Source organism: Cyprinus carpio, chromosome B8, assembly GCF_018340385.1.
Source record: "Cyprinus carpio isolate SPL01 chromosome B8, ASM1834038v1, whole genome shotgun sequence".
NCBI classification, from domain to species: Eukaryota; Metazoa; Chordata; class Actinopteri; order Cypriniformes; family Cyprinidae; genus Cyprinus; species Cyprinus carpio.
Genome location: NC_056604.1, coordinates 8,009,263 through 8,031,094, shown reverse-complemented (window position 1 = coordinate 8,031,094; position 21,832 = coordinate 8,009,263). Strand labels below are relative to the sequence as shown.

Sequence of the window (21,832 nt, the reverse complement as noted above, 5' to 3'; positions counted from 1 at the left end):
ATATTAAAATAAAAACTAATTTATAAATGTAAAAAAAACAAAAAGTATAATAGCACCTCAATGATGCTAAAATAACGCTGCTACCAGATCTTAGGTAACATGCCACCTTAAAAAAAAAAAACTTTAATCCAGTCCTGTTTTCTCTCTCGTACACTTAAAGTAATTGTTACAGTATGTATGAAGACTGAATGTGCAAGCTGCACCTGTAGTTGAGCAGCACGCTTGCATTTGTGCCCCATTAGGAGGCTGCAGGGCTGGGAGGGGCGGCACTCCTGTAACCCTGTTAGTGTTGCCTGCCACGCTGATGCAGGGACATTCCTCTAAGCTTGAGTGCTTTTTCACGTCTATGTCAACTACTGCCTTCTTTTAAAAAGGAGGGGAAAATGCTCTCCTTATGCTTTCTCTTAGGTGAGTGGCTGATGTCAGCAGGAAAACCCTGAGTGACAAGAGTGGCTTTTAACCTCAGACCCCTGATCATGAGAGAATGAGGGAAGGGAGAGGAAACGAGAAAGAGTAAGATTGAAGGAGAGTGAAAGAGCAGGCAAGTACAAGAGTGTTCTGAGCATGTTGCCATGTGGTTGAAACTTAGTACTAAGTGGATGCTCACTGGCCAAAGTCATAAGAGCCCATCTTAAGAGATCTCCAAGATATCTGGTCTCTATACATGGATCAGGTCCCACTTCAGCACTACCATTTAAATGTTTGGTGCTGGTATGATTTTTAAATGTCTCTTAGGCAATTTAAAAAATGTAAAAAATACAGTAAAACCAATAATAGTATAACAGTTTAAAATAACTGTGTTCTATTTGAATTTATTTTAAAATGTAGTTTATTCCTGAAATGGCAAATTTGAATTTTCAGCATCATTACTCCAGTCTTCAGTGTCACATGATCCTTCAGAAATCATTTTAATATGCTGATTTGCTGCTGAAGAAACATTTCTTATTATTGTTAAACACAGTCGTCCTGTTTAATATTTTTGTGGAAGCCACTATACATTTTTCCAGAATTCTTTGATGAACAGAAAGTCAACAGCATTTATTTGAACTATAAATCTTTTGTAACAATGTAAAAGTCCTTTACTGACACTTTTGCTCAATTTAATGTATCCTTGTGGAATAAAAGTATAAATTTCTTTAAAAAAAAAAAAATCTTCCTGACCCAAATATTTTGAACAACAGGTCTGTGATTTTTTTCCCACGTTTTATCGTATGGCAGGTAAAAAAAAAAAAAAAAATAAAAAAAATATATTATTAATTATATATTAAATTTTATATATATATATATATATATATATATATATATATATATATATATATATATATATATTATATATATTAATCACGAATTAGGGCTGTCAAAAGATTAACACACACACACACACAGAACTCGGTAGATTACGTACAAATTGTAATCCATTACTGATTCCAAATTTAATGGCAAAAATTGTAGTCAGTACTATAATCCATAATGATCCATTTTAGGTAACGTAATCAGACTACTTTTAGATTACTTTTAGATTACTTTTGTCCTAACTCGTGTTGAAACAGTAGTTGATGTTAAATGTTGAAACACTTCTTAAACCTGGAATGATTTTTGTAAATCCACTGGTCAAATGCGGTGTAGCACCTGATATAAGCGGCAGGCTATTTTAGAAAGGAAAATGTCAAAGATGAAAAAAGAGGAATTGGAGACAATCAATAAATGATGAATAGTTTGTTGCTATTGTGTGAATAATATGTAATCATATAATCAATAACTGTAACTGTAGTCTGATTTAAAAGTATTTTAAAATATAATTTATTCTAATTACAAGTACTTCATTTTTGGAATCTGATTACGTAACCCAGATTAAATGTAATCAGTTACTACCTCGCTCTCTTTCTATATATATATATATATATATATATATAATTTTTAATTAATTTTAAAATAAAATGAGAAAAGAAACTAAGTTTTGTGGTACAGTTAATGTAGTATGATAAATATGATAAATTGCTTTTCACTTTATCTAAGCTTTGGATAAAGCGTGTGCTAAATAATTAAATGTGAATGTACTAATAAAGATTACTGCCTTAGCAAGCTCCACTAGCAAGAAAAAGAAATGTAAGTGCAAGACCTCATAAAGGAATATATGCCCCAAAAATGAAACTCTTTTTTTTAATCAGTCATCATTTACTCACCTTCATGTTGTTAGAAAAACCCAATGACCTTCCTTTGTGTGTGTAATAAATGTAGAATGTCCCAGCTGCTTTTCTCTATACATTGAAAGTGAATGGTGATCATGGTTGTACAACTTGTACTTAGTCCCCATTTACATTCGCTGTATGAAACATCTCTTTAAAAAAAAATCATACAACTCTAAAACAAAATTAGAAAGAATAAAAGAAAAACATTTAGATTTTTTTTTTTATCTAAATTTAGTAAGATGTGTATTGTGTGTGTGTATAGTTTAAAATGTTAGAATCTTCTCTCTAGTCAGTTTTTTTGTTACTGTATTTTATTTTCTGCACGCGTGTGGGTCCTTGGGCAGTAAAGCCCCTAGTGCCTCTGGGGAGCCGTAGAGAAGAAGAACAATTTACAGCGTGCAGTAAACCCCTCAATTAATCATGTGTCAGCCGCATGGCCCCACACAGGGAGAGGTGGAAATGAATTTTCATTCTGTGCTATTCGTCTCTCTGAGTTCATCGCTTATGTTTATTAGTCACTTTTTTATATCCCATCCCCCCATCATTTTTCTGCTCCCCCTTCCCAAGGGGTGCTCGTCTTCAGACATCCACCCTGCCACGTGACCAATCTGAGGACAGATGGCAAACACACACATACACACACACATACATACATAGAGAACAAGGGCCTGGAGGCTGCCCATGTGTAGTGTCACATGACAGAGGAACACTGTTGATTTCCTCTGGGACAACTGGTGATTATTACAGGTCCTATTTACCACACGTGTGGCTGTGGATAAATGTACACACACATACACCTGTCTTCTGTAACCTGAGGTGGATAAGGACTTCATTCAGAAACCATTTTATATAGATTTCATAGAGATAAAAAAAAATGATAGTAAAGAGATTCATATTCATGTTACAAAAGAATACAACCTGTAAATAAGGTCCCAGTATTTTAAACACATAGTCTACAGTTTTTACAAAGTGTATTAAAACATCTATCCCCATGCAATGCTTTGCTCTACTGACGTCCATTAGACTTGAATGGAATTGAAATTGTTATATTCTCTTATTTTCATTTCACAGCATGGCAACTTGGATTAAACTAAAATATTCCTTTAACATATATGACTCCCATTTGAAGTTTAAGTATAAAAAAAATTGATTGCCACAGCATAGTTCTGTTCTTACCATAGTGCAGTGCGGTCTGTCCTTCATCATCCTGTGAGAGAGAGAAAAAAAAGAAGTTTAGAGTTATAAAAGATATCGACCATTACAACTACTCAACTATTGTGAAACTCTTTAGACACCTTCTAATCTTTCTCCATAATGACTTAGATTCCAAAAAGAACCATAAAACAAACAAACATGTTCAAGTGTAAGGCCTGCCTGTTGAGTTCAACTACCGCCACATGATGACACAGCCTAAAACAGGTGATTACAACTTGGAAAGGATTAAGAGAACAGATTAAACATTGATTTCCTGTCAGATAAACAATTAGATCCTTTAACCTCCAAAACAGACTTTTGAACAAATAACCAGGATCAGAGGAGCTTGAGGACTTTGTTTAGACGGACATATAAACCAGTTTAATATGAACAAACCTTTGACCTGCGTGCTCAACGAGGCTATGAGGCCATCATGCTGTATGTGTATAAAGGTCTAGGATGATCTATTCATTGTCCCCTGCAGGGACCGTGTCCGATGCATTAGCCACAGAGACCGAGGGCATCACACAACAATAGATGCTTATACAATAGGCCCAATCTGCCTGGTGTGCTGGTGACAAATTGCCACAGCTTGTGGTATCAGAGGTGCAATGCAGAGAAAGCCATATTTAGGGCAAGGATTAAGGATCTTGCGTCTGTGTGGATATAAATCCAGTGGAATGCAACGTTCGGGGTCGGGAAGTTCTGCGCATGGCATGTGTCGTCGGGCTAAATAATATTTTAATTGCTACTTTAATGTGCCTTTTCACCCTAATAATGATGACAAACGGCATTATTGTTTTGGCTGAGTGGTTGGTGGAGATCGTCAGAACCCAATGAGAACTACAGAGAGAGTTTTTATGACATGTCGCACGTTTGCACCACCGACTCAACATCAGCCTGCATTATCCTCCGCAGACGATATCATTAGCCCACCGCAAAGAGGATTTACTCTACAAGTCATGCATAGTGTTTAGACTTATTATTATGTTGTAAAGCTTACAGTTTAACACTCTAACAAGTAAAAAATACTGAATTATTAAATAAAATAGAGCATTTTAACGCTGAATTTAACATTACTTTTCAGTATTGAGTAAATAGAAGCATTTTAACATATTTTTCAGAAAATAAGTTACACCTGATTATAAATTGGATTAGGCCAAAATTACATTGTTGAAGTCATTTACAAACATTATAAACACTACAAACTTGTATTTTAGTTCTTGTTACTCTACAAATGTAACATTGTTCAGAATAGAACAGAATTTTGAAAATTAAGTAAAAATTAGTATATTAGTGTAAATGTCATATTAAGTTTCTGTATAAACAACTTTTATTATAAACACCAAGCATAAAGCCAACGTGAAATTTAAATCACATAAATAGCAAAGGGCCACAAATTACCATTTGCATCATCAGACTTTATTAAAGACAATATTTGCAGTTTAAAAAAAAAAATCTGCTTGTTTTGCTATATTAATTAAAAAAATGCATTCATACTCAAACAGAGTATTGAGCAAACTCTAAATTTAAACAAAACATTCTTGGCAAATATAGTTCACAAATTTCTTAAGAGAAAAGGATTATTTTTCCTGTTTATGCCCAAAATAGGGTGGAGTGCACATGACTGAGCGCTAAACACATGTAATCTGTTTCATACTGGACACCAGAGGGCGCCCTCACGTGGAAACTACACATGCATCACAGACATAATAGAACTCATGCCAGGAAATCCCTAATATGAGCAAAGGCATGTAGCTATAGATATGACTGATTAAAAAGGAGATATAAACGCTTAAACTGATCAAACATGAATACAGTAAACAGACAAATGACAATATATGGTTTATCTGTGTTCTTCAAGCCATCTCTGGTATTTTCATAAAAAATAATGTATATTTATAATCCAACGCTGGCAGTCTGTTGAGTACGCCTTTGGAATATAAGATACAGCACATTTCAGATGATAAAAGTAGTGTTTTATGTTCTGGAAAATATGGTATAGTAACATTTCTCTGTCCGCCATTTGAGCTTGTTGCAATATATTCTGGGATGCATTTTGCAGATTATATTTTAAAACAAGCTTCACATCAGGAGAGCCTATAATGCCTTAAAATGCCTTAAACAGCAATGATCAATTATCCAAAAGTGATGCTATCGTTCAGAACTTTGTTCTTTTAAGCTGTAACCGAGTGAAATTTCTTCTCTAAAGTAGTGAGCCAAGGTGGATGGCCTTGTCAGTCAGATGCTGCTTAAGTCTGATCCCATTGTTCCTAATACAAAAATCTTCATCGCACCAGGCCCAGGGCTCTCAAACGATCCTAGAGTCAGATGCTATTGTTTATGGAGAGGCGAGAGAGCGACTCCAGGGGCTCTCTGATTGGATTAGCTGGTTAAAATCCCACTAGACGAACAGAATACTGATGCAGTCTCTCTCCTCACCTTCTCTGATACAGTTACTTCCCTCTGAACAGGATACGGAGTACACGAATATCGGTTAACATAATCAAATGCGACAACACAGACAGACATAGCTGTTTTTGGTTTTGTTTTTTAATTAATAATAAAGATTTTATGTTTGAATTTTCACATTTTCTTGTGATGCAAGAAAGATAATATATATTAAAAAACACTTATATTCACCAAAACTCTATAGTTACTACAATAATTTCTGCAGCTGTGATAAAACTGTGGTAACTTAAAAACAACAAAAAACAGTTTGATTTTAATGTTGCAACAATAACTATTAACCATGTTATTTTGACAGAACACATCACGGTAAGGGAAACATTGCAACTTAAAATCATATTATAAATACATTATTATATACAGAAATTAGTCAGTTCGAATGTTTATTGTTAGGACACATGCACTGCTAAAAAATCTGAAGGAAAAGAATGAGCAAAATTCTTTTTCCTTCATGATAGAATAAAAAGTGGCAGATGTTTATAACAATGGTCGATACAGGATATGGAGATGCACATAAATACATATAGCCATAATTAAACAGTGAGGGCTTTACGAAACATAATCTTCTTTCACTAATCTTGTGTGCAGGCAACATCCGCATTGGCCCGAGCTCTAGAGCATGGACACAAGAGGCAGTGCGAGGACGGAGACAGCAGACAAACAGGTTGGCTAGAACATAAACTGCTATGATTCATGGGAAATGGATATAGACATACACCTGTTAAAGTTAGTCTATTCGCATTAGCAGAATCATCTACTGTAATATTTTAAGTACACTGTTCAACCCTGGGATACTTTTTAAACAGTACAGAAGAAATTCATAAGTATGCTGAACACTTATTGAATGCTTCTCCTTACTATTACTCAACAAACTCATTTCAACAAAACAAAACAAAAAATAAAATCATTCTTAGGCTGATTTTCTAATTTTGCTAATTGAAAACATGCAGCTCTGTGTGTGATCACATGTATGTGTGAGCACATGCATATATGTATTTATGTCTGTGTATGCGTGTGTGAGGGGGTCAGAGACTAATGTCTCTCAAGCAGTCTGATGGAATCAGGCATAAATTGGATTGTCCTCCATTTGGTTTTCAAGGGAGAAGTGGAAAAGTCAAGAAGCCGGCATAGCATTTTGCCAAGAATCAAGTTTCCTAATCAGGAAACTACATAGAAAGAAACTGCTAAACCTCTAGGTTTCCTTGCGTTGCAAAAAACATAAATATCCCGAGACACATGAGTGAGAGAATACATATATAAATATATATATATATATATATATATATATATATATATATATTTGAATACAAAAACCAATTCACATCCCAATGTGAATCATAGAAACTTATATTATTGAAAGACAGGGAAAAAAAGCAGTAGGGTTCAAAAGTCCACGATGAGAACCTGTGATTCAAAATTGAAATTCATTTTTCTACTCTTGTTTTTATGCTGACAATAGCAGTAAGTTAAATTCAGTGCACTTTGGTACAAAATACACTACCACTGAAAAAGTTTTTTTTTTTCTTTTAAAATAATTGTTTAACATTTTATTCAGCAAGGATGCATTAAAATGATCAAAAGTCACAGTAAAGACATTTATGATGTTTTAACCAATGTTCTTTTGAACTTTCTATTCATCAAAGAATCCTGAAAATAGTTAGAAAATAGTCATAATTCACCATTCTATTGTTTTACTGGATTTTTGATTAAATAAATGCAGCCTTGCTGAGCATAAGAGGCTTTTTTAAACAAACATTTAAACAATCTTACCAACTCCAAACTTTTGACCGGTATACAATCTAAACTCTTCTATTCACATCAACAAGCGGCATCAATATACACTCAAAAGTGTACTAGAACATTATGGTCAATGTATTTCAATCCATTCAGGGAGCATCGTCTAATCAGATGAACCCAAAGAGACATCAAAACAGCCCTCTGATGAAACACAGAGGGGAAAGACACAGGAAGAACGCGAAAAACAACAATATAAAAGCGATTAGTGGAAAAGGACAGTGTATCAGGGTAAAGTGGAGAAAAAAGAGGAAGAAATGGAAGAGAAATAGCAAAGATGAGGTGAAATGTAATAGTGAAACGGATTAGACTATGTTTGTGAGGCGTCTGTTGTATCCATCTGTGTAGGCTTCAGTGGGAGCTGGCATACATACGCTGCCCACAAGGTCACTAAAAGCTTTCATGTTTTCATACCAGCACAACCCGGCAGTTCCCCGTGGCATATGGTAGGTGTGCTGGGAGCCACCATCACAGCTTTATCTAGCAAGACTAAATCTCTCACAGGAACACCCTTTTTCTCTTTATCTCCCTCTCTCGCTTGCTTTCTTTCCCTCTGCTGTCCTGGACAGAAACATTTAACAAATGGGGAAAAATGCACATGCAATTATGATTTATGATGACTGTATGCAGGGAGTGCAGGGGTTTTTAATGACCCTGGCAGTAGACAGGAGGAGGAGAGAGGGATAGACAGAGGAGTGAATCGATATAACCACACGGCATTCATATGCAGATACGCTTATGATGAGCAGGTGCCATTAATCAGAGCATGCAGAAAATGCAGCCGTATTCATGATAACACAACACCTATAGTCTTACACAGATATATTACAAGATTTATGAACATCTGGGTTCCTTCTTCTTTACAATAAGTAAGTTCTTGTTCTTTTGCATACTGTATATTAAACTAAGATATTCAAGCTGCAAAGAGGGAATGGTTGCATGTAAACATGTATGATTATTGTTATGCGGTATCTTTAGTAATGTTCAAAAATGACTAAAAGCTGGTCTGTAATTTATAACAGGTATTTATGGTATAATAAACTGTGAGAATTTTTTGTCAAGTCTAGGCACTTTTTAAACATTCATAATTTAAACCTTGATAACATTAAGAATCTTTCTTGAGCACTACATCAGCATATTAGAATGATTTCTGAAGGATCATGTGACACTGAAGAATGGAGTAATGGTTGCGGAAAATTCAGTTTTGCCATCATAGGAATAAACTGCATTTATAAACTTAAAATTGTAATAATATTTCACAATATGACTGTTTTTTAACTGTATTTTTGATCAAATAATTGCAGCCTTGGTGAGCATAAAAGACTTATTTCAAAATGTTATAGAAAGTGAGAAACACTAATTAATACCACAAAGCATCAAAGAATTATTTAACTTAATTTTTTTATATTCTCTGATGTTTGTGATGTTTTCTCACCCAAAATTCTGTAATTTCCTGATGATATAATTAAGGACCTTGATACATTAGCAATTAAAACAATATGTGACCCTGGTCCACAAAACCAGCCAAAAATACATTTTATGGGACAAAATAATAGATTTTTCTTTTATGCCAAAAATCATTAGAATATTAAGTAAAGATCATGTTCCATGAAGATATTTTGTAAATTTCCTACCGTACATATATTAAAACTAAATTTCTGATTAGTAATATGCATTGCTAAGGACTTCATTTGGACAACTTTAGAGGAAATTTTCTTTTCAAACCCAAGTAGAAAACAAACACTCCTATATTTACTTGTGACACTGTGATTACAGCAAACTAAAGAATAAATAAAAACCGCAAAACAATAAAAAAAAAAGTGAGTTTAATATTTTAACATATATTAAGACATATATGGAGAAGACACGAAAACACTGCATAGTAGGACTGACCCATATGAGTGTGCACACAAGGGTACTTTCTCGTTGGGAGAGCTGTGTTAAAAGGATCAGACGGGTGGACCGCTCCTAATTGAATCTATTTCACCTCTGTGTGCAGTGTGTTAACCTTGCCAGCCAGTCTGTGTGTGTGAGGGTTAGCCTGTCAGTGCATATCACTCAATCCCAAAATGTCCTTGACAAACCCTCTGTAAAGATCATGTCAGGCTTTTCCCCCACAGTACCATCTCAAAACACTCAAACTTCTCACTGAGGCCGTTCAACAGAGGGCATCCATCACACCACAATCAATTATCAACGTAATGCAGATGGTGGATACTATACAATAAAACAATCTGATTGGACGGTTTGGAGCGACTGTAAAAATATACACCTGTAACCGCACATCAATTCTGTATTAAAGCAGTGAGTCTATAACAATACCACTCACAGTTTGGATAATGAAGTATATTATTTGATGGATGAAGGTCATTGTAATGTAATTATTTATTGAACACTGGTCAATTTTTATCATACTACTGCTGCTGCCATTGCATAAAAGAAAAAAATCATTCAAGTTACCAAAGGCTCTTGTTACGCAGGCCTATTATTTGACTAAATCCTTATTCCTGTGAATAAATATGCACCTAATTTGAAAATGTAAACACAATGACATTATCTACATGAAGATATCCTGCCTAACAGACTTAAATCTGTGCCTTAGCAGTAAAAAAAAAAACAAAAAAAAAAAAAAAAACACAAAAAGATGTAGACACATTGTTTCCAAGGAAACACTTACGGAGGACGGGGCTGTTTAAGTTGGCTGTAATATTCAGAGGGAGATTGATTAGTAGCAGCACGACTGATTGATTTTTTTTCTTTTACAGTCAATCGTGGAGGCAGAGCAGCGCTCACCTCTCTTCTCTCTAATGCACAACAGCATACGTATGTTAATCAGCTGCATAACCAGCACTCACGCCTTCCTACAACCGCATTAAATCATTGTCTGGGTTTTGTTTTTGTTCTTCTTGAATTAGTGACTCTCTTTTCCCATTGACAGTCCTTGGGTAAACGCAGAGCATTTAAAAAGAAGCGCAAATGAAAACAAAACACATTCGTGGAATTCAGTCCCGCCCCCCTCTTGTCTGTGTCTGCGTCTCAGTGTCCACCCCAAGGGACGTCTTAGGATCCATTAAGCAATTTCGCATGAGCCAAGAGTGGCGGAGAATTACCATGGGCAAGTCCAGGATCATCAGAGCAGTTCAAAAAGAAATACATAAAATAAATAAATGCATAAACCGCTCTAATATGAAAATCAATGTTGCAGGCGCAAGCTAAATCGCTGTGGGGGAAAAACTAATAAACCACAGGGCAAGTTCTGCCCCTGCTGGGAAATATGCTCAATCTCTCTCTCTCTCCCTCTTTCTCAGCACACAGCTGTGGACAGCTTTAATGTCCTTCACAATTTATGTGGATGGTTTGAAAACAGGAAGAAAACTGTTGAGTGTACGTATTGTGGCAAGGCGGCAGGAAGAGGGAGAAACAGATGGTTCTGGAGAGGCTTTTCATCAGAGGAGTTTAGCTGCCTGCGGCTAGAATGAAACACTTCGCCAAGAATGAATTGAACCCGCTGATAGCGTTGTTTATTTTCACATGCTTTCTGCATTTTAGCACACAAGTCACTGAGGGAAATATGCAAATAAGGAGATGGCGCAAAAAGATGTGCAGAATTGCTTAATTTCGCTGCTGGCCATTTTGCAGGCCAGTCTGGTGTACTTCAATGGGACTTGCAGCAATGTGTCAGTGTTTCTGTCCTTAAACACAGTTGCATGTGTATATTTATCATGCTTTTATACAAAGTGGTTAACATTGTGTTTTCTTGGAATCAAATCACCTTTATTTATATAGTGCTTCATACAATACAGATTATGCTGTTAGCACCTTAGTCTACTTTTTAAGCTGTCTCAGCATTTTAAAATAAAGTTTTACTTATTAATTTACAATGCAATATAAACATGGACCAGTTATGTTTTTCCTCCATCTATAAATGACCATAATTTGATAATTAATGCTGCCATGAACATTCAGTTGTTTAAACAAAACTGCACTACTCCTTTAAACAATGTTAAAGGGATACTCCACCCAAAAATGAAAAATCTGTCATCGTTTACTCACACTCATGTCATTCCAAACCTGTATGACATTCTTTCTTTTGTGAAACAAAGATATTTTAATGAATGTTGATAAACAGTTGTGGTTCCTATTGACTTCAATTGTATATTTGTCCATACAGTGGGAACTGTCTGGTTACCATTAAGTTCTACAGACGAAAGAAAGATATACAGGCATGGAATGACACAAGGGTGAGCAAACAATGCCTTTAAATGTGCAAAAAGTGGCCACTTTTGTGAAGAATAATCAATATTTATAAAATAAATTCCATAATAAACCCTAATTTACATAAAAAGGAGGTGAAAAGAATGACGATTAAGCTATTGCATACAGGATCCTTGTGGCTCAAAGAGCATTGGCAACACTAAGGTCATAAGTTTAATTCCCAGGAAATGCATGAAATGGTTCCAAACATATAAGTTAATAATTAGCCTGAATTGATTTGCAAAGTGTTTGTAGATCACTTGTCTGCTAGGGAGAATGCTGGAAGTCAAACTAGAACCATAAACAAATATTTGATCAATTCTATTTCACCTATTAAAGGATGAACAACACAAAACATGTTTCACTTATATATATAAAAAAAAAACTAAAAGCAGAGCAGGGACTTCTAGGAAGATTATTAAACAATGATTTGCACAGATTGCTTTTTTTCTTTGCTTTCGCTAAAATGAATTGAACTTCACAATACTCACAGTACTAGCAATCAAAACTAGACAAACCAGAATCACTGACTGCCCTGTAGTGCTGCTCTCAGCTCCAAATGTTACCCTACAATGATTACAATTTATATAGCAATGCCAGCCTCAGATCTGAAGGAGCTGTAAGTGTGTGACTCTCAGGTGTTTCACCCCATGCGGCTAAACCCTCCCACCATTGAGCCCCATTCTCATGCAGCTGGCGATTGGACGCCTCTCCTCGACAATCTTATGACAGATTGCTTTGGGTATTTGTTATGACGTGGAGGATTGGAACCATTTGTTATAGTGGACCTGTGGCGGCAGCAGCAGAAGGACCTGAATGTGTAAGAATGTCCTCAACAGGGAATTTTAAACAGTTGCTGGGATTAAGAAAGCATGTAGAAACACAATTTTTAATCTGTAGTCATCCAACTACATAATTTCATGCATCATTTTAAAATAAAATTATGCTACAGGTGACATTTTGTAAAACCAATCAAACCCTTAAAACTGCTGTCAGGAACTAACACGAATGCGAAACCTCAGATTATCCTTCCATTTCCACAGCGCTACTAAATTACCTGTAAATAAACAGCATCCTTTCTCTGTCCCAAACAATTCCTCACCATGAACTACTAGTAGCCCAGGCAGATATTTATCACTATTGATCTACCTGGTCCTCGCCAGGGCCTTTTGTTCTCTCAGCTCCAGGCTCTGACCTCAATTAAGTTATGAATTTCAATCTGATGGACTGAGAGCGTGTGGCCAGCACAGCCGTGCAAAAAGGGGAGTGGATTAATTAGACACAGCAGCTCTGGTATTCACCCTCCACTGCTGGCAACTTGTTGTTTTTATAAGAAAACGCACACAGAGAGAGGAAGGACAAAGATGAGAGAGAAAGACAGAGAATTAACAATATAAAAAAGAAAGCAAGCAGTGGCTCAGGCTAAATATTAAAACTGCTGCATTAAACTTGATGTTTCAAAAAAGTTCACAATACATCTGACTGGCAAACGAGTCAAAATACCAAATTGACTATATAAAAATCTTTCTTGCATTTCCAAAACATAACGCACTTTCGAGGCAGCAAAAAATAGTATAAATTATTATTAATTAATGACCAATCACAAATCAGTATGCAAACAGACTTAAGAAGGAAGATCAACTGCAATTAAGCTTGCATAAATTATGATGCCGTCATCACTGTCTGTTTTGAAAGCTTAGATGAAACACATTCTATCAGATGCCAAGAACTTTGAATTTTCAGTCTCAAATTTCTTAAAAACTAACCAAAAAGTAACCAATGAATTAAACACGGAATTTTGAAGTCGAAATGTTTTCTAAAAGTTTAATTTACAACTTTAAAAAAAGCAATTTTTTGCTGCCTTCCAAGAAATGCAAAAAGTGAACATTATACAGAGTTTTGTTTTATATTTTCACAGAAGTTTCACCAAAAGCATGCTTCTTTGTTTGAGAGAAGCGCTCATTAGTCGGGCCTTTGAGACTCAAAACATGCTTTGTGGTGTTAAGCTCATTAAGCTCTATGTGCCATGCTCTAATTTCTGATCATGCCACTAAAACTATGTTTACATTGTTTAACATGCAAATAACTTGCAAAACATCTGCCCCTGAATGAATAAAGAACAGTTTAGAACTGTGTGTGTTTGTATACATCCATTTTAAGACCGAAGATACAGCTAGGAGGTGCATAATTGCAGTAACAAGTTGAGCTTGACAAACACCTATGAATCAAATCTCTAATAAAGTTGTTTGTGTTCTGTTTGGTATTCACAGAAAATCAGATCCTTCATCACCATCAGCAGCTGTTCACACAGAAAGTATCAATGTTGTCATAATGACAAAAGCACAATTGATGCTTTCATTATAGACAGCTTCATTGATTATAATGTGAATTCTAAGGTTTTGATGCATCAGGCCTCTCATATAGACTCTCATACACAAGAGGCCTGATGCATCTGCAGTGCAGTTGAAAACAACAGATGCATGAACTCATGAACCCAGACTTTACCGGTACAAATCTGACTCTACCACACATGAACTACATTCCATGAGCGTGAAAAACGAATCCCCCCCAAACTCTCCCATGTGTCCCAGTTCTGTTCAATTATGCAGAGAGAACTGAATATATGTTGTCATTGTGATGTTGTCCAGGTGGCTGTTGACAGGTGGCATATAAGCTAATCTGAGAGAACAAGGGGACTTTTTTGCTCCTATTGTGGTTCCCCTTGATCCAGGATTACACCAAAACACCACCATATTCAAACTACCACACTCTCCGCGACCACCGCATCCATCAGCTGATTAATTTCAATATAATTTTCATTGAAGACATAATAGCCTTTTTCTCCATTCCCCCTCTTTCAATCAACAAATTAAAAATATAAACCACTTTTATCTTTATTCAACACTAAGCTGAAATCGGATCATAGGACAGATGCGTGAAAACGCTGCCCTCGCTCACGGTTCATGGTTCACCCATTATTGGTCTATTGTAATATTTTCATTTATAATGTTCTACCTTTAGTCTTAGATTTTATATAATCAAAGTCACTGGGAAAATATGAATATATAAGTATCAGGAAACATTTATGAATAAGAAAATACATCTGAGCTGTTGTTTTTTTCTTTGTGTGCTTTTCAAATGCAGTCATGGCTCACACTTGAACCTAATGAGTGGCTACGAAGTTTTATATTGCTATCAAATCACACTTCCTGAAAGTATTAACATAGGATAATAATTTTGGCAGGAGAAGTAGCATGATTTAATACGGCCATATTTTCTCTCATGCCACCTGAACGCTACTTAATAAATCTGCCCTCAATAATTCTCCTGCTGTAGTCCAGCAATATTCCCCTTCTGCTGGTCAGTGCAGTAACCCAAAAGAAATTCTGTAGATTCTATAAGGCTGAACCAAAAAGAAGCAACAAAAACAAGCCAATTTATGCCCAAATTCAAGTAATGATTTTATTTCCAAGGAAATACAATGCTTGGCTCCAAAATATATATGTATTATATATTTATTTATTTTCACATATTATAAAATATTAAATAAAACATTTAATTATATATTTATGCTATACAAGGCCGGTGATAAAATGTATTTTACATATATGTTATGTTGTCTATTTCAGCTCTAGTAGGGATTTCACATTAGTCTAACTGTTAAAATACAACAATAGAACAGCATTGATTGTTGTCTAGGCCAAGCATTTTCTCTCCACCCACACAATTAAGGTCCACAGCCACCACCAAAAAAATAATAATAATAATAATAATAAAATAATAAAAAAGAGAGTCATTTGCAAATGTTCTGATTATATGGGTTGTATAATGCATACAATTTGTCTGATTACTTCCAATTGATTTGTCTTAGTGAGAATCAGATCAAGCCAGTGACCGCATAACTGTACTTCACCGTATTAATTTCCCAATGCAGTATTCAGCCAGCTTAAAACAAAGGCAAATCTGCCATTATGACCTGTAGTGTTTTTTTAAATACAGCTACCTGCTTATAGTGTGTTGCTTAACGCCCACCGAGATGCTGATACGATATCTCTAAATGATTAAATTACTGCCGCTGCTAAGCTCAGGGATGGAGGATTGCAGCAGGACTTCCCAGTTTACTGTTCTCCTAGATTAGTGATGAGGAGAGTCTATCAGCCCTGGGTTCAAAAAGTAAAATATGTACTTCTATACAAACTATATATATATATATATGTGCGTGTGTGTGTGTGTGTGTGTGTGTGTGTGTGTGTGTGTGTGTGTGTGTGTATGTATATATATATAAATATATACACATATATATATATATATATATATATATATATATATATATATATATATATATATATATATATATATATATATATATATATATATATAAAAATAAGTAACCAGACTGTTATTATGCCTAATGATTAGCAATTTTAAAACACAACTGAGATTTAAATGAGGGCAAGAGTAATCTAAAATGTAAACATATAGAAAATGAGCATGTGCCATTAAATATTCAATACCAACCAATACCAATATATTGTTTGTTTTATTCCATATCATTGAGCCTAAACCCATTACTTGTCTATAGTTTACAGCAATCTATTTTGTAATTTAATTTGTCATGGACAAAATACTTACTTGCCATCACATCGGTTCTCAGCTATAGCATGAAAACGATCGTCATTGTTGATCAGCCAGAATGTCTTAATGTGTGTTTACAGACTCACCTGGCTATTGATATCAGCGTTGTTCTGCAAGAGTAGAGACACCAGGTCTTTGTGGCCCCTGTCACACGCCCAATGCAGGAGAGCCCGGCCCTGAAACACACAAATAATTCATTACCATGAAACCTCACAGAGTAAAAACTCATGGTGGATGCAAATACAAAATCTCTGTGCAGACAGGTTAAATTTTTCGGCTCAGACAATGCACAATATGTCTTTTAGCCAATCTAGGCCGTTCGATCCCATAATTTAATCCGTTACTCGGATTTAGATACAATTATTTAATAAATTCTCTGTCTGGCTTTGATACGGTGCATAAAAATGAGCATCAGTTAAGAGGCGTGGAGAAAATTCAATAACATCCCGTATTTGCAAAGGACCTCTGCAACCCAAAACCATAGACGTGTCCACAGACCACACAACCTACAGGTCGAGTCCTTGAGATGGATGAATCCCTCTTCACCTCGAACACATTCATTTATTCCCTTTTGTTATGCGGACCTCTATAAAGTTAACTTCACAATAGATTTCTCTCCTCCAGAAAAAATAAATTATGCACAACAATTTATAACTCAGAGCCTTTAGACCCAACTATTTAACGACGTGCTGACAGGATGAGTTCTTCTCTGGCCACCGTGCAGGCGAGAGAGAAGGGCATTGTGGGAGGGAAAGATCATGGGCGCTCCAGAAACAAATTGCAGTGGGACGGGAGACTCTTTAGCAGTGATTGATGCGGTTCTGGGGACAAAAAGAGAGCAGACCCTTGATCACCAGCGCCGCCCCCCAGGCCTGAAGCCGCTTGTCCCTATCAAGGCTGCAGAGTTCATTTTTCAGTGAAGGCCAATTAGATAAAGCCAACTCCTTAAGTCGTATTCCATGGCTGAAATGATATTGATCTCCAATGCTGCATGTTAAAATTGATATTTATGAGAGAGTCTGAAGCCTTACACCACAAGAGTTTTTTTCTTTTTGAAGAGGAGGGTGTCCCCTGAACTGTTTGTCAAATTTTCATCAGAGATATAGTCAAACATTTTTCTTTTCTCCTACTCTCCTCCCAAGACACACTATTCTCTGGATCCGTAGCCCTTGACTAACAAATTGTACTACAATGGATAATACCATGGCTTCTAGACGTGTAAATAGAAAAGAATTGCACATGAATATACACCATTGTATTATTATTACACCAATTGTATTATCTCACATCATTTTGGATTTACCAAAACTAAGAGTTACCAACTGTTTTTGTCAAACTTCTAATTAGAAGATACAAATAACAACCTAAATGATTTAAAAAGTGGTTTAAAAAGCTAATAGTAGTTAGGAAGCTGCTGCTACAGCTTTTTCAATTTCATATGTAATTTTATCATAGCTTGTTTCTGCCTTGGAGTAAAAAATTTAATGAGGTAATTGTAAGATTAGATATAGAATAACAAAAGTTGTCATTATGAGAAATCAAGTAAACTGCAAAGTAAAAAGTCACTGTAAGTTATAAAGATACTGTATGACTATAATAATAATAATAAGGTCAGTTTGGGGTCAGTAAGTTTTTTTTCAAGAAATTAATCATTTTATCTAGCAAGTATCAGTTTCCACAAAGATATTTAGAAGCACAACTGTTTTAAATATTTCTTGAGCATCAAATCAGCATTTTAGAATGACATCTGGCTGCTGAAAATTAAGTTTTGCCATCCTGGGAATTAATTATATTTTAAAATATGTGCAAATAGAATACAGTTATTTAAAATTTTTATAATATTACACAATATTAGTTTTAACTGTATTTTTAATCAAATAAATGTAGCCTTGGTGAGTGTAAGACACTTCAGAAAAAAAAAAAAAAATGATAGACCCCAAACTTTTGAAAGGTAGTATGTATATATATGAATTTTTAGAAATTTTGAATAACTTAAGTATTCTGCTGTAAATAAAGACATGTACGAATCCATGTTGTTATTGAAAAAAAAAAATTTCCTAGGACATGACACACTCAGTAATTAAGAAATTCTACTAAGATGTAAATGCAGAAAGGGCTAAAATCATCCTTCCGGTGACAATGTCTCAGCAAACATAACTACATCACCTTCCTCAATTTCCTTCCAGCTAAGCGGAAGAGCTGTAGAAACAGGAAAGATCTAGAAATCCCACTGATTACACCTTCCTGTCCCGGGTGAGAACTGTGGATTAAGTGTGACAGGCATGGACTCTACTGCGGGGCGGTACATTGAGCAGGGCTCAGGGCAGATGAATAGGAAACCTCTTGCTTTACAATGTCCTTGCCAAAGTGGGTGGAGAGCTGCCGGCTCAATTGCCTGTAATTGATGGGGCTATTCCAGCACAAACAGAGAGAGAAAAGGAAAGCAAGAAATTCTTGGGACATTTGCACAAATGAGTCCAGCCCTCTTTTGTTCAGGCGGAGGGGCTCGTGCCTATCAGAGGCATGTGCAGACCTGTCGTCCACAGGGCATTTAAGGCATCACCATAATAAGACAGAAAAAAACATGACACACAATACATGTCATAACAAAGCAGCAGAAAAAAAAAACACATAAATTCATACTGACAATTTAGGAAAAGCTCTTCAATGTGTCCGATGTAAGTGCATGTGTTAGAGCGCCATTATTTCTTTTAGTAACATTATCTAATTCAGAATGTGGTGCTAGAGGGATGGTATGAGATTGTAATATCATAGTACTTAGAAATATACTGTTGAATTAAAAAAAAAATAACTTTAATATAGACAATTTCCTTAATTATTTTAAATTCCTATATAATATAATAAATGTAAAAAATTTGGACCCAACTGTATAAAAAAAAAAACTATTTATTATCCTACTATTTTTCATTTATAAATAACATTAATATTATTACTTTTATTATAGAGTAATAGAGACCACTAGTAAAATACTTACAATTAGCATTTAAATATATATATATATTTTAATAGCATTTTTTCCATTACATATTATATTATTAGGGAAAAAAAAATCTAATAAATAAATAAATAAAATCAATTTCCCTCATTATAAGTAAATAAATCTTACCATTTTTTTTACAAACAAGATAATTCATGTCTTTAATTGTTTCAAATTAAATTAATATAATATAACAATACAATGTAATATAAAAAAATATCTTAATATATATCTCAAACATTTGAACTCCACTTTAAATATTATTAATCATCTAAGCTGTCATTTATAAATAACAGTAGTAGTAGTAGTTTTTGTTTTAGTAGTAGTAGTTAATAATAATAAAAGTAAAGGCTCAATATGAATAATTTTTCATAACATCAGTGGAAATATTAGTGAGTATAGATCAAGATGTCATCTTTGAGCAACTATTTTTAAGACAAAGCAGTTTTTCAGATTATAGAATCATGTGGAACTACAGCATAATCAGTCAGTGTGTCTCTCAGATTGCCAAACACAAGGGCAACCCTAAATAATCACATCCACCTTCAGTGTGTGGCCATGCTTGTGCAATCCATTCTCCCATCTCTCCAGTAGTGAAGTGTAAAGCGTGTGGTATCCCCCAGGTCCCAGCACCCCTCTGGTCACCATCCACTATCATCCCACATGGAATAACTCCAAGTTTTCCAGTTTATCCTGATCTATTGTCATCATCATTGAGGTTATTTCCTCACTGCCCTGCACTCAGCTGGACTTGTACATTAAGGGTAATGTATCTGACCCCTACAGAGACGGGCCGAGCGGTAGGAGGTCAAATGGCAGCCATGAAGCTCATCTCAGCCCAAATTAAACCACTGGCAACAGCCTCTGCTGAAAACATCAAATGGCATTATGTTTAGAACGGAGCGCATACGTCACATCTGAGTGCTGCAGTGAGTTAAAGCCATGCTGTCGGGGTTTAGGACTTCAGGTTGGACGCGAGGCCTCATTTCTCACAGGCCTGACCTCGAGCATGTAGTGGAAGATGGGAAGATAGCAGAAACATACATAATACATATATACATATATGTACTTAAATACAGCAGATTTTAAAATTCAATAGTGCCCTCTAGAGGTTAATCTGTTGAACTGCACTAGCAGGACAAACAATGGTGGACTGACAATGGCTGCCATCTGGCCGACCTGATGGTGAGCCAACTGGTTCCCCACTTTCAGAATTGGAGTGCTGAAAGAAATGAAACGGGCCAGTTGGTCACGATGATACATGAATAAAAATAGGTTGAGCGGGTGGATGGTGCATCTAGTGACCTTTGGAGTTTTAGTTGTGTTGGAAATGCACAGATAGAGTGAGAGAAGTAGGGGTGAAAGAGAGAAGCTGTGCTTTGATTCACAGGATCCCTACGCAGTGTTCAAACCTTCCTATACACTGAACAGGGACATCAAATTCACTTTCCTTGATTACTTCTCAACAAACACACTTGAGTCACACAGATTATCATTTTTGGGTATACTTGTGTAAATACATATATGCATTACATAAAATAATAATAAAAAATACTACTATATAAAATATAGAAAATAATATTACTATCTGTAAGATGTTTTTGAAGGTGTCATGCTCAAAGGTTAAAAACTGTTTTTTACAATTTAAAGTAACAGTTTTCTATTTTAATATATATTAAAATGAAATTTATTTCTGTGATGGCAAAGCTGAATTTACTCCAGTCTTCAGAGTCACATAATCCTTCAGAAATCATTCTAATGCTGTAAATTGAATTTTTATCATTTATAATAATAATAATAATAATTTATTATTAGCAAATTATATACAATGTGAAAATATGTACAATTTTATTATATTTTAAAAATGTATCATTTTATTTATTTCATAAATTTAAAAAATGCAAAGTTTACCTCTTCATCCCTTGTATTCACGTCCACTTTCTTGGAGCTGATGGCCTTGCACATGTTCGATGTTGTTCTCTCGGCAGTAGTCAAAAATGTTTTTGTCCTCTTCCCTAAATCCAAAAACAAAAACACAAAAAAAAAAAATAAACAAAAAAAATCAAAAACAACAACAAAACCAAACATATAATGAGACTTCACAGAAATCAATTAAAGAACATTTGAAATAGCATTAAATCACAGTAAAGAATTAAGAAACACAATAGTCTAATCTTAAATATTACATAACCAGGATCAGGGCTGTCGCTAGAAATTCTAGGCGCAATAAATGTATATTGCTGAGTGATCACCCAAGAAGGAAGATAATGCCAGACTAAACAGGGCTAAACTGATGTGC

At 35.1% G+C, this 21,832-nt stretch overlaps 1 protein-coding gene across 1 annotated transcript in view; it reads right to left on the bottom strand.

The window, feature by feature from the left end:
* acbd6 (acyl-CoA binding domain containing 6) overlaps positions 1-21,832 on the bottom strand; it is a 28,905-nt gene that overhangs the window by 993 nt on the left and 6,080 nt on the right. Inside the window, 4 exon segments of the mRNA XM_019112878.2 lie at positions 3,366-3,396; positions 16,622-16,711; positions 21,445-21,493; positions 21,495-21,548. Coding sequence (XP_018968423.2) covers positions 3,366-3,396; positions 16,622-16,711; positions 21,445-21,493; positions 21,495-21,548 — 224 coding nt within the window.